The sequence below is a fragment of the Condylostylus longicornis genome, unplaced genomic scaffold (assembly GCF_029603195.1).
Source record: "Condylostylus longicornis isolate FDR11 unplaced genomic scaffold, ASM2960319v2 ptg000027l, whole genome shotgun sequence".
In the NCBI taxonomy this organism is placed as follows: Eukaryota; Metazoa; Arthropoda; class Insecta; order Diptera; family Dolichopodidae; genus Condylostylus; species Condylostylus longicornis.
In genome coordinates this window covers 7644855-7659157 of record NW_026577996.1, presented here as the reverse complement: position 1 = coordinate 7659157, position 14303 = coordinate 7644855, and the positions used below count along the sequence as shown (strand labels likewise).

Sequence of the window (14303 nt, the reverse complement as noted above, 5' to 3'; positions counted from 1 at the left end):
TCTGTTCTGTCGTTCATCCCAGCGAAAACCCAAAAATCGAATCACTTAAGTTTACTAAATTTTCAAAAATGATTTATAAATACTAAGTGGCCGAACCCTATTAAAATTGAATGTAATCGAAGCAGTAGTTCGGGTCGACTTAAGTTTTAAAAAACATTCAGTCTCATGAGTATCAGAGAGCTAACATGGCCAACTCTACCTTTTCTCGTTTTTTTTTTTTTCTTTGTATAAATTTCGAATCATTTCGGATTTTTTGGTTATACCATTGCTTTTTGCGAGAAAATTTACATAGATGTATACCTTAATTTCTTCTAATTTAGAGTTTCGATTTCAATATAGTTTAATATTAATAAAATTAATACACAAATTAAAATATAAAAATCTTTTTTGAATACGAAAATTTTGACATAACCCATAATTTTATCAAAAACAAGTATTGTGTCAAAATTTCTCTGCCTCTCTCTCTTTTAATATAAACTTGGTTTGTGTGATATTTGTATTAATGCCAGTAAAATGTAATAAATAATTAAAAATCGAATGTTAAAATAAGCGAAATGAAAAAAATAGAAAATATAATCAACCTTGTATTATTTTATTTTTATGTTAATTACAAGGATTTGAAATAATAAATTTTACCAAAATTTTATCCTTTCCCAAAAAAAATTAATTATAATTAAGTATATAATATTAGAAATATTGATCGCTAAATTATTCTCTATTCTAAACTTATAACAATTATAAATTTTCGATCTTACTCATATAGAATGTCATATTAATTTCTGTTTATTAACTGAAAATTTAACACTACATCATATTCTAACTTAACAACCATATCATTAAGAGAACATACTTCAAAACTGACAATTAGGGCATATGACAGTTGTAAGCAAATAAATAATTTATTCTCACTTATATTGTCAAAGAAAATGTCGATGTAATTTCATAAATATTTAATTAACACGCGTTATTTTCTTAATTAACCCAATTTCCTGATTGTATAATAAAATTTTAATAAAACTTGCCATCATTTTACTTTAATTTTAATTGTATTTGAATTTTCTTTAATTTTATTAATGGTTTATGTAAAATGGAATTCATATGTTAATTTGATTTAAGTATAGATCTATATTTTATTTATTTTTAATATTATCCTTAATAAAAATTAGAAATGTCCTAAAAAATAAACTTTTAACCTTGTATAACTTATGTATATATAAATCTATATATAGGAAACCCAGTATTTAATAGTTAGATTTTTTACTATATTATCAATATAAGTGGCACATTCAACCTTTCAATTCATTTCAAAGACATTTCATATTCTATAAAAAGATTTTCACTCTTACAAATATATAACGTATAAGTGAGAACCTTATGCTTGATTTCATATAAATATAAAAGTTTATTTATATCAATGTGTGTGTACGTTAACTGCATATATTTCAAATATAATATTTCAACTTATAAATATAGGATCGAGATATTTTCTATGTTATCCTAATATCTAATATTCGATCTAATTTTTTATAATTTTGAAAAACAAAGATTACAAGATTCAATTAAATTTGACGAATGATAAGATTCAAAAATTATTTGACATATAATTATTACAAATTAAAGAGTGCATTAAATACAAAGTATTCAAGTGCATGAGAGAATAATAATTATTCTCTTTTTCTTTTTTTTTTTGAGTAACTACTTTGATTTTAAAACATAATAAGTGTTATAACAGCAAATGAACGCAGTATTCGTCTTATTTTAAATGAAGAATCCCACAATTGTCATATGTCAATCAAATTCGATTCGAATCCACAGCTCCAAACGTCTCATGTCAAAACTTAAAAAAAGTATTTTAATTATTTTTGATATTTTACACAAATGTCAGTTATTCACATAAAATGGATATTGCTGTGCAGTTTGACACACCCCTTGCCAAATGTCGCCTCAACATACTTGTAGCAATTGTATTATATGTTAATACGTATTATGGCTTCCACTTCAATTCAATCTACAATTAAATTACCAAAATAAATCATTATGGAATATTTAATTATTACAATAAAATTTTTGTATTTAAAATTTTTGAATTTGAATTTCAAGCATTTTTCAAAACATTTTCTTACAACTTAATATTTATTTAAAAAATACCTTCTAAACTGGAAATTAAAATAATTCTGAATTAAAATATCCGAGAATGTTATAATATATTTTTAATAAAATATTTTATTTACATAATAATTATATACATATACTTATGTAATGTATAAGTACATATATCTCGTGCCGATAATCAATTTCAATAAAAATAATACAAATAAAAGCAAACATACATAATATCACTTATCCGTATTATAAAGGTGGGAGCTAAGAGTATAAACAACGACACTTCACAATTTTCTGTCATTTTTTTCTACATACTTACACTTACATATATGTACATATCTTTGTATATATAAAAATAATAATAAATAAATCTAGAACAATATGAAATCTTTCTATTAATGCTCTCATTATAATATCGAAAAAGGAAAAAAAAAATCAAAATTCAATTTTGATATTTTTATATTATAAAGTAGGTACTCATTTTTCTTTCTTCTCTTTTGATGTACAGAGTGTGTTCCCATTAAATAATTGAGATTAAGAATTCTTTCTGGGTTGCAAATTAAGATGGCGCAACAAGAACTTAGAATTTTTAATTTTTTTTTTTTTTTGTTCTTTATTAATCAATTTATTCCAATAAAGAATCAAAATAAAAAAAGTTAAGCAATAATGATAACAAAGCAGAAAAATTGTAAATATTAGAATCGTTTTAAAATCGGTGTTCGGTATAAAAATGCTGAGCTGGTTAAGCTCATTTAAATTGCTTTAAATATAATTTATGTACGATCGCACTTTAAAACGATTGCTTTTAACCAGGTCATATTGCTTTTTTTAGTAAACCAAAAAAAAACTGCTTAATTTTCTACCAGCGACTTACATTTTGACATTCAGTGGACTAACAGTGGACAGAATTGTCAATCATCATTTAAAAATGTCAGTTGTCGTCGATTAGTTAGACATAATGAAAATATTTCAGTGTACTCAAGTGTTTTAGTGTACTCCGAACAGCAAATATTTTTAATTCTTACCCTACGATCTAAACCAAGAATATCTTCTGTGATTCGCGACCATTCCGTCTACCTGAGCACAGATTTTTTTTCGAATACTTATATAATTTCAATTGTAATTTTTTAAAATTTCTAACTTTTAAAATACAACTACAAATAACTTATTTATTTACTTATTCAATAAATTAGTTTAACACGGTATGATCTTATAATTTACCAAATATATGTATAAGAAGTAAGTGTATACTCTGTCACTGTATATACTGTCGTTTATATATATACATATATATATATGTATATGAGCCTACATATAAAATACATTTATATTTTTATAAAATATATTTTATATTAAAATAAATAAAAAAAAATGAGATTCTAGGTTTTGAAGTTCGCACGAAATTACTTGATTTAAATGTGCAATATAAAAGTAAAAGTGAGAAGAAAAATCAAAAAGTGAAGAAAACAAAAGAATTAGGTGTTTTTTTGCTAACTATACTTAGACAACTTTTTTTTGTTACCCTACATCTTTTACAATAACGTATACATGCCTACACACAAATGTATATAAATACAATTCATATTTTAATAATTTACCTTCTAAATCTAAAATCTTGTCTATATATACACTTATACCCACCTTACCAAGTAAACTCCTTTAGCACAAAAAAAAAACAATGAAAAGAACAACAATAACACAAAAATTCTTCATCAAATTTTTTAAGTCATTGATTATTCTGTCTTTTGATATTCAGAAGTAGATATCCTAACTTTTTTCTAATTAAATACTCTTAATAAAAATAATAAAAAAATAATTAAAAATTTTGTGTATCTTAATCTAAAATTTTAAATTATTTCAAATATTTTATTTTGGTGCGAATACAAAAATTTATTATACGCCATTAAAATTATTGTCAAAAAAAAAAATAATGTTCAATTGAAAATCAAATAAAATAATAAAAAATATTTAGTTAATGTTGTTGTATGCAGATTCAAAGTAAAATTTTTTAAATCTCTCTCTGAAATTTTGACAATTTTGAAATAATTCTTTTTTTTTTAATTCACAATTAAATATTATTTATTGTTCTCTTATTATTATTATAGAAAAAATACGGGTTCTGGTAGTAGATTAAGAAAATCTAGTAAAGGTTCTGTTGATGATAAAGTTAATTTAAATATATTTTTATCACAAAACATTAATTCATCTGATTTTGAAGAAGACGACGGCGCTGATGACGACGACGACGACGACGATGAAAATAATAGTAGTGATGATCAAGATAATTCAAGTGCAAGTAATAAAACAGTGGTAAGTTTGTGAATTAATTTATAATGATTTTATATATTTTAACATAATATGTAAACAATTTTTCTATTTTCTGGCATTTTTAATTGATCACTCCCTCTTTAGAAGTACGAGTATAATTTCTCTTCGTTAATAACAGCAATTCAATTATGATTTAATATAATTGGCAATTCTATTCGGATAAAATTTCACGCTCCACGGTAGCACTCTCATTTCAAAAAGTCAGAAATTTGTTTCTTTCTATAGTTCAATTATTTAAAAATTTGAATCACTAACCGAATTGATCAAAATTTAATTATTGTAATTATTTTCTTAATCTTACTTTTTGGAAATCTTAAAAATAAATTAAAATTAACACATGGCATACATTTACAAATCAAAAGTCTTTGAGTATTCATAAATTATTATTTGAATTAATAATAATTTTTAATAAAATTTTTTCAGAGATCTGTAAAAGGAATTGAGGAAAACGCAATATCTAATACTGATATTAAATTAGAAGATATAAATACAGAATCAATTACAGGAAAAGTAGAATCAAATAAATCAAGTGGAAATTATTGTAATATTAGAAAACCATTAACAGCTGCAGCACGTCGTGCTCTATTTAAAGCTAGCAAAGATAGTAGTATTCTTAATTATAGCGTAAATTATTCACCACCAGGTTATAAAGATCAAACATATGCTAACGATTCAACAACAACAATATTAAATAAAAATCAAGATAATAAATTAAATTCAAATAATACAATTAATAATATAAATTCAAAATCAACAATAATTAATAAAAGAATATCATCTGGTATAACAAGAGTACCATCAGCTACAATTACAAATACAAATAATAATAGTAGAATATCATCTGGTAAGAAATCAATATCAAACGTAAGAATTGTATCAGCATCAAATCGTATTTCATCAGCAAATAAAAAATCAAATAATAATACAATACAAACAGAAATAAGTGCAGCACCATCTTTACTTATTGAAAGACGACCACCGTTGATTCGGGCTATGTCAGCACCAATACGTACTTTAGATGAAAATTCGAAAAATATTTTTGCAAATAAACGTAAACCAAGACGTCGAAAAATTTTAACACGTACCCAAACAACTTGTGTTAATGATAATGATCAAGATGATAATAAATTAATTGAATCGACTGATAATTATGATGAAAATGATGAAAATTTTAATGGAAAAAATCGTAATCGTAAAAATACATCATCGAAAAATACATTAACAAGATCAAGATCAACAATTGGAATTGATGTTGTTACATTAGTATCATTAATAAGTTCTGAAGAAAGTGATTCAGAAAAAGAAGATATTTTAAGTCCAATAATTGGTTCACCTGCTAAAAGAGCGCCACCATTACGGAAATCTGGTAAATCAGGTATGCATATATATTTTATATATTATTTATTTGTATAGACCGGTTGTATATTGTATATTATTTAATAATATTTAGAAATTGTTATAGAGTTGAACGAAAATTTTCTAAAAACTGCACCTCTTCATAAATTTAAACTTTAATATTTGTTTTATTATTTTGTGAATTATTATATAAAGAAACGTTTACACATTTTTGTACAATTTTCTGTTTCTGTATATGCTAAATTCACTTTGATATGTTATAAAATTTTGACAATGAAATTATCAAGTGATTAATTTTTGTTTGAAATTTATGCTCTATTTTGATTTTAAATTTTGGAAATTTGATATTTAAATGCGGTATGAGCTTCCCAAAATAGCTTTTTATTAACGATTAGTTTATGCAATCAAAACAAATATGTAATACCTAGCTGTATGACAAACCTAAATTTAAGGAGTAATATAAGTAAAATATAATATGGCTATAATTAAAAATATTTGGTTCTCGTATTATTAATAAATTTAAATCACTTGATATTTTTATTTTAATAAATTAATTTTATCAACTAAAATGTCAGAGAAAATTATTACAAAATCGATATAGATGTAAATACCACCCCTAAAACATACGTTAAATAAAAGTAAAACCTTAAATTTCTTCCCAATAATTTTGACAATTAACATATAAAAATAAATCACATTTCATTTTTATTTGTGTCGATATTTTGTATTGAAAATCGATATTATTAAATTTAACAATTCAAGGAAATCGATTTTGTAATATAATGATTTTGACAATTTTCTTTTCTTCATCCTTTCACATTTTAATCATTTAATATTTTTTTTCGATTTATTATTTAATTTTCACTTGTTTATTCATTTTTTTTTTAATTTATTATTTTTTTTTCTCCATTCTTTACCATTCTTTTATGGCTTTAATTAAGACGAAGAATCATCTTCATCATCTTCATCTGAATCTCAAATGTAAAACTCATTGAAATCATTTATTATTGTAAATCAATTCTACATAAAATGCAGTTTTATCTTGATGCCCAAATGTAAATATTGCAGCAAATTAAAATACATTTTTTTATTATGAATAATATTTTGCTTTAAAATATTCAAGAAACTAAATATATATATTATGTAAATGAAATTTATGTATGGGTTAAAATGTATATACAAATATAATAATATGTAGACTTAAATGAATGTATGTGTGTGCAAAAATTTTCATGTTTTGCATGTGAATGTATTGAATTAAATGTTTAAAATTTTAAATTTAAATATTGCAATCTTTAGTTAAATGAAATGAACTTTATATAAAAAAAATATTTTAGTAAATAATTTGAATATTTTTAAATTCGGATTTAATTACCGAAACCAAAATATTCCTTAAAAACGATAATGTTGTTCTGTGCCCTTTCCAATTAAGACAGTGAAAATATCTTAATTCCGGTTGTCTCAATAGGAAATTAATATCGTATATACCAAATTTTTTTTAAAGAATATTACTGACATTTCATGAGTTTTAACTGTTAATTTTTGCGTTATCATGTTTATTATTACCATTATATCATTATGTCATTTCTTATTTTTTTTTAAATATAAACGTAAAATTTATATTAAATATATTCAAGCTGGTCTAGGCATGATCATAATTTTCATGTATTAGCGTTTTTTGAGAATATCAATATATCACATGATTGTATGTGCGTCATAACAAAGAGCATTTAAATTACAAATGACAGTTGATATGTTCTTCTGTGTCTCTTGTTATCTCTTTGTTTGAATTACACATTTGTAGTTCATAAATTAAAACAAGTTTCATATTGAGAAACTGAACACATGTTATACTTAATTAGGACTTTTGCTAGTACCGTGCATTGATAATAAACCATGCATTTGGAACGTACATAAATATTGTGATATTTAACTAAAGACTGCTATATTTCATACAATTTAATTTGTAAATTTATGTACATGTGGTATGTAAATAAATAGTTATACTTGTACATATTATATAAAATTAAAGCATGATTTTAATATTATTTTTTTTTTATTACTTTTTTATTTTTGTTACTTTTGTGTTGGTTTTTTTCGTTTCAAAATTTCGTATAAATTTATTTCAGTATCTTTTCAAGAAAATCAAGGACCAAATACAACAACAAGAGAATATAATCATATGTTAAGACGTGGCTCTATTGCTCCATTAGCAGCAAAATTAAGATCAAATCGACCACCAACAGCGCCACCTGTATCAATATTTATGTCAGATATAGAACAAAGGTAAAAGAAATTGCATATGGCTAGGCTAAAAATATTTTTTATGAAAATTTGAATATTGTTTGAAAAATTCTCAATATCGTAAAATATCAATGAAATGTTACGATATATAACAAACTTAAATAACTTTTATCTGTTATATCGTAAAATATCAATGAAATGTTACGATATATAACAAACTTAATAACTTTTGTCTGTTATACAATTTGTTATATCGTAAAATATCAATGAAATGTTACGATAAATAACAAACTTAAATAACTTTAATCTGTTATATCGTAAAACATCAAATGAAATGTTACGAGATATAATCTTATTGTTTTATGTTTTTTTTTTTTCAAATTTTCCTTCTTTTTTCTAATTTTAGTACACCAAAAATGGATGAAAAATCAAAAAGTTGTATAAAAGATGATGATCTAACATCAAATCATTTATCTGATGAATCAAAAGAAAATTCATGTATTAATAAAAATACTGATGAAGAAACTTATCAATATCCAGAATTTGTAAAATCATTAAAGGAACGTGAATGTTGGAAATTATTTCAAACAATGACTAATAAAGGTGTTGCTGTCTCATATGAAACTGTATTAAGAGGATTATTAACACCAACTGAATTAAGGCAATTATTAGCAAAAAGAAAAGAAATTGAAATGGCACAACTTAGAGCACAAGAAATTGAAACTGTTGCACATGAAGAGCATGAAATTAAAAAAAATCAAAAAAATAAACCAAATAATAATTAAAAAATATTATATATAAAAAATATAACAAATTAATTTATTAACATTTAATAATGTAATCAAACAAGCAAAATTTATTAAAAATTTTATTTAAAAATTATTAAAATAAAATATTATAGTAGGTATAAAAAGACCAAAAACGTATTATTTTCACATATTAAAATCACTAAATAAGAAAAAAAAAAAATTAAAATTAAAATTTACAGCAAAATAATTTAAAATTCAAACAAAAAAAAAAAGATACTTAAGGTTTCAAAAAAACAAGGTACTTTAAATAAAATTAATTAATAAAAATTAATGTTTTTTTTTTATTAATTTAATTATTACTATTAATTTAATTGTTATTTATTAAATATTTCTTAATATTATTAGAAATATACATACTTTTATTATATAAATTTTATTTTAATTATTATTGTTATATTTGTAAGCTTTGTTAAAAAATGTTATATGATATAATAAAATGTTATATAAATTAAATATAGTAAATAAATGTTATAAATGAATGTTATAATTATAATTTAAATCAAATTGATATTATAGTAGTAGTATAAACACTGAAATTTCACATTCTATACTTCTGTCCTCCTATAAGAATATTTCTATGGATAAAATAGAGAAAACTTTATTTAAAATGTAAAAACAAAAACATTATGAATTGCATTCTATAATATGTTGAAGTATAAATAAAAATTTATTTCAAAAAATAATATCAAATTTTATTTATTTTCTTCTTTAATTATTAAAATTTTTTAATTTATTTAATTTACTTAAGTTTGTTTATTGTTAGGTTCAGATTAGTTAATGATATTATAAAAAAAGATTTTTACACCAGAAATTACACCAAGTATAAATGTACATTGAGTGTAAGAATAACCTAATTAATAAGAATAAACTAGGTTTTAAGAATAAGTACATTTCTTCTTAATTACATATGTAAAATATTCTATAACATGCTAAATAGTTTATTTTAACAATTGCAGTCCTTAATTATATTAGATCTTATTTGTTGTTCTTAAACATATTATGTTAATTTTTTAGGCTGATTGTTGTTCTCTTACTATTGTTCCACAGCAAGCTTTTCATGTAAAATGTAAAAAAATATATAAGTGAATTTAGTATTTTTATTTTAGGAAAATCTTATTTGAAAAGAAACACAATTTTTCGAATTCAAAACTATTAATGTTAATCTTTTAATTTAAACTTAAATTATTATTTAATCAAGTGGTTAATTTAAACTACACACAAAAAAAAACTACATTTTGCTTTATGAAAAGAAAACTCCAATTGTAATTTTGACGTTTGATCTCTGCCACAAGAACTATATGAATATTCAAATTGAATAAATCTACATGGCCAACATATCCTAAAATACGAAATGAAAATCTGAAAGTATCAAATAATTATTACGCATATAATATAAGCATGTATATAACACTTATCGGACAAGGTCCGTAGATTTACGTTTTTTTTATTCTGACTTCCTAAAACGGCCCACGTAGATATACGTTTTTTATTGAATTTTATGTAAGTTGCGTTAGTTTTTTTATTTTATGTACAATGTATTATTTTTTCTTGATGCTATCACCCTAGGCTCCTATGCCATAGTTTTGATTTTAGGAAGTATTTCTAAATAATTTTATAACGGTAAAAATGGCAAGCAGTAAAGAATTTTTAAAAAACTTATCCGAAGGTGATATTGAGTTTGAGAACTTTGATGAAGAAACGCTTTAATCTTATAAAAAATTATAAGAAACATAATTGATTTAACAAAGTTTTATTGTAGTTCCGAAAACTAGGAAAGACAGAGCAAATTCGGCCCGTCCGTTAAATGTTAATATATTCACAATTTTGTATATTATGAAGAATTGAAAATATCATCAATGAAACAATGACATTTAATAAGCCTGAAATCTTAATATTAATTAAAACATTTTTTCTCTCTCATTTCTTCTTTATTATTATTTTAAATTTTCCCATTATACACTAGAGCCTTAGTAGAACCTTAGCGACATCTTTCTACACTTAGTAGAGCAAAAATTACTCATCTTTCCACTGATTAATTTTTCTGTGTTGAAAAATTCGTATATTTTTTAAATTCAACAACACAAAATTTGAATGTTTGTGTTAATAATTTGTATACCAACTCCACATCTAAATACATTTATATTTGTATGGCACTTATACTAAAATGAAAACAAAATAAAAATTTGACAATTTTAATAATTTTAAAAAATTTTATGCGAAAAGGTGTTAGTATGGTTTTAAATTTACTCAGAGTATTACCAACTCGCAAAGTTTAGTTTAATATATGTTAACAGGTACGTATGCTGTTGATAGCTATTTTGATATCAAAGCTATTTTAGTGATATAAGGAATAAAAAACAAGATTATAAATTTATTAGTCATAAATTTTTTGTGATTTCCAATTTATATTTCTGAAAATTCAAATTTTGTGAATTAAACTTTTATTAATATTCTTTTTACTATTTGGAATTGTAAGATAATATTGAAACCATAAAAATGAAAAATTGAGCTGGTTATTTTCAAAAAAGGTACCAGTCAATTTTTTCATATATTGAGATATTTAAATGTTTGAGTTTGAATCAATTTAAAAATATTGGTTATAATAACATAATTTGTTTATTTTATGTCTATAAATAGAATTCTATTGAAATTGTGATTGTAACTGTGGGGAGAAGATGTTAATAGCTCATCAAAATTACCATTAACTTATTGTAGACTTACTCGCATACCATTTTCTAAAAAACCAGCTCAATTAGCAATCAATGTTATATTAAACATTAAAAAGATTAAGAATTTTCGTCATCAGATGGGAATAAGTGTGAATGTACTTACACATTTTTTTTCCAAAAAAAAACATTTGCACCAAAATTATTTATTCTACAGTTTACGCTCTCTCATTTTATTTTATTAAGTTATAAATAAATACGCGCAAGATGAGGTGATAAGAAATTCTGAGCAACTAACAACTGATATGAATGCTGTGTATTCGATTTCTCTTTATTATTAAATTCTTTTTATTTTACTTTTTACACCACACACTATTAAAAATGTAAAATTCTCTTATTTCAATCTGGATAATATTTGCAATATAAATAATTCGGATTGAATACATTGGCGTTAGTCTGATTTTAAATGTGTTTTGAGTATCAACTAGCAATTTTTCATAAAAAAAAAAAAATAAAATATTATGTTAAAAATTTTATAGAATTTCACAAAAGTGAGAAATTCACGCATTGCTCAATTATTGTTAAATTCACAGAATTTATTATGCATGTGTGAGTTTAACAATAATTAATCAGCTCACCTTCCAATACCACAGAGTTGATAACAATAAGATCACAATTAAAAATATAAAATAATAAAATTTAAAATGTTATTAAATTATTGTCTTGTTAGAAATAGTAAAATTATCATCTGTTGACTTGCTCTATAATAAATCTGAAATTAATATGATATAAAAATAAGATTTAAATTCTAAGAAAAATTTTAAATAGTGAGATTTATGGGCATAAATTAATTTTTTTTTTCTAGTTTAATTTGACGATTTTAATAAATTATTGAAAAATGTCATCGATTGAATCAGATGTTATAAATCGTTTAATGAAAATTAACAGGTTTATAACCTTACCTAAAACTGAAAAAGCATCTAAAACAGATGATTTCAATAATATAACAAAATTTTTTATTGATAAATTAAAAAATTATGATCCTGCTTTTAATAAACTTTATAAAGGACATCGTTTGGCTGGTAAGTTTAAAATTTCCACAGATATTTTCCCATAATTATTATAAAATCATATGTAATATTTTATTCTAATTGATTTTTTAAAATTTCATATCCTATAGTTGAAATTTCAAAGCTACAATTCAATTTACATATTATTTTTCTTTTAGGTAGCTATGCTGACAAATTAAAAATTGGTGAAGCTGATGAATTTGATTTAATTATTAAATTAAAAATAGATAGTGCATACGATATTGAAGTTACAGAAGATCCTGATTTTCCAGGTTATTGTAATATTAATTTAAAAGATATGATGTTAAAATTAAAGGAGAAATGTGAAAAAGAAGAAGCTAAAATTTGGTATTATAAACATTTCGAAAGTTTAATAGATGAAAATAGTTATTTAATTCAAGATAAAGTCCATGAATGGATTGAAAGATTAATGGCTAATATATTATATGAAGATTTAAAAGATGGTGAATTAAAAATAAATGAAAATACAATTTATTCAATAAAATATTCTACATCTGGTCCAGCTCATACAATAAATTTAATACGTACTGATAGAAAATTAATATCAATTGATTTAGTACCAGCATTTATATTTGATGAAACAAAATGGGTAGTAGAACGTAATCTACCATCAACATTAGCTAATATAATTCCAAAAGAAGATTTATATTGGATTGCATTACCGAAACCTATTAAAGGAAAACCTAAACCAAATAAAAGTTTTTTAACATCATTTGTTGATATTGAAAGGCATTTAATTTCGGATCGAAATAATTTAAAAAATACATTGAAAATGTTAAAAAAATTACGTGATCGAAAAAAACTTGATTATTTAAAAAGTTATTTTATTAAAACTGTTTATCTATGGGAAAATGATATACAAGATCGAAAATTTTGGGATCAATCATCATTTGAAGTATTGAAACATGTAAGAACTTTTTGAAAAAATTTTATTTCATAAGCACCTACTTTCCACATATGTAATTCGTATTCATGTAGAGAAAGTAATTTAAATTATTTTTGTATAATTTCATTTTTAGATGATTTTAAAAATTATTGAACATTTGAAAAATAAAAATTTACCATATTTTTGGCATAAAGAACAAAACATGTTTGGAAATTTATCCGAAGATGATATAAAACATATGTTGAGTGAATTAAATGAAGCATATGATATATTAATAAATCAACCAAATGAAATTTTTAATTTGTTTCGTAAGTATAAAAGTTATTTAATGGCTAATAATAACGGATAGAATTATTGGAAAAAGAGCTTGCAAATAAATTTTATTTTTTTTACATTTTAGTTACATATGCTGAACAATTGAAACTTGAAGAAGATCTTGCAAATTTTAATTGTAATGCAATTCAATTGAATTCAAATCCAATTGTAATTGAAAACACCAACAACGAACCGTTGGCTTCATCATCTGAAGAAAACAGATCGCATTCTCATATACCTTTATGTTCTTTTGATACACCAAATGGTTTTCTACTTTTAAATCCATTTACTATATTTACTAAACCTTATGCACTTTTACCAAGGAGATTTTAAATATGTATTTTTAAATGATTTAAAGAAATTTGACTTTACATTTGAATAAAACAACATTTTAAATACATTTTTTTTTTATAAATACTTAATTAAAATTAAGAATTAATTAGGTAGTTTCATATTAATCAAATTAAAAATGATGCAAGATTGTTAATTTTTCTAGTTTTCTGAT

General features: G+C 22.6%; 2 protein-coding genes across 2 annotated transcripts; both read left to right on the top strand.

Annotated features, from left to right (window-relative positions):
* Positions 1 to 5409: 5409 nt before the first annotated feature.
* On the top strand, positions 5410 to 11116 carry LOC129607519 (uncharacterized). The gene is made up of 5 exons (XM_055518551.1): positions 5410 to 5806; positions 7917 to 8073; positions 8438 to 8756; positions 9855 to 9906; positions 11064 to 11116. The coding sequence occupies exons 1-5, from the start codon at positions 5425 to 5427 to the stop codon at positions 11114 to 11116; spliced, it is 963 nt and encodes a 320-aa protein (XP_055374526.1). The 5' UTR covers positions 5410 to 5424.
* Positions 11117 to 12397: 1281 nt separating this feature from the next.
* LOC129607518 (cyclic GMP-AMP synthase-like receptor) lies at positions 12398 to 14131 on the top strand. Its single transcript, XM_055518550.1, has 4 exons — positions 12398 to 12588; positions 12735 to 13504; positions 13617 to 13791; positions 13884 to 14131. Exons 1-4 carry the CDS (start codon positions 12405 to 12407, stop codon positions 14129 to 14131), a joined length of 1377 nt encoding a protein of 458 aa, XP_055374525.1. The 5' UTR covers positions 12398 to 12404.
* The last annotated feature ends 172 nt before the right edge of the window (positions 14132 to 14303 follow it).

Excerpts from the sequence above, each read along its gene's own strand:
- LOC129607519 (XM_055518551.1), top strand. The coding sequence starts at position 5,425 with ATGTCAGCACCAATACGTACTTTAGATGAAAATTCGAAAAATATTTTT. Across the intron at positions 5,807-7,916 it reads ACGGAAATCTGGTAAATCAG|TATCTTTTCAAGAAAATCAA; the intron begins GTATGCATATAT and ends AATTTATTTCAG. Across the intron at positions 9,907-11,063 it reads GCAAGCTTTTCATGTAAAAT|GTGTTAGTATGGTTTTAAAT; the intron begins GTAAAAAAATAT and ends TTATGCGAAAAG.
- LOC129607518 (XM_055518550.1), top strand. The coding sequence starts at position 12,405 with ATGTCATCGATTGAATCAGATGTTATAAATCGTTTAATGAAAATTAAC. Across the intron at positions 12,589-12,734 it reads TAAAGGACATCGTTTGGCTG|GTAGCTATGCTGACAAATTA; the intron begins GTAAGTTTAAAA and ends TTTTTCTTTTAG. Across the intron at positions 13,792-13,883 it reads TGAAATTTTTAATTTGTTTC|TTACATATGCTGAACAATTG; the intron begins GTAAGTATAAAA and ends TTTACATTTTAG.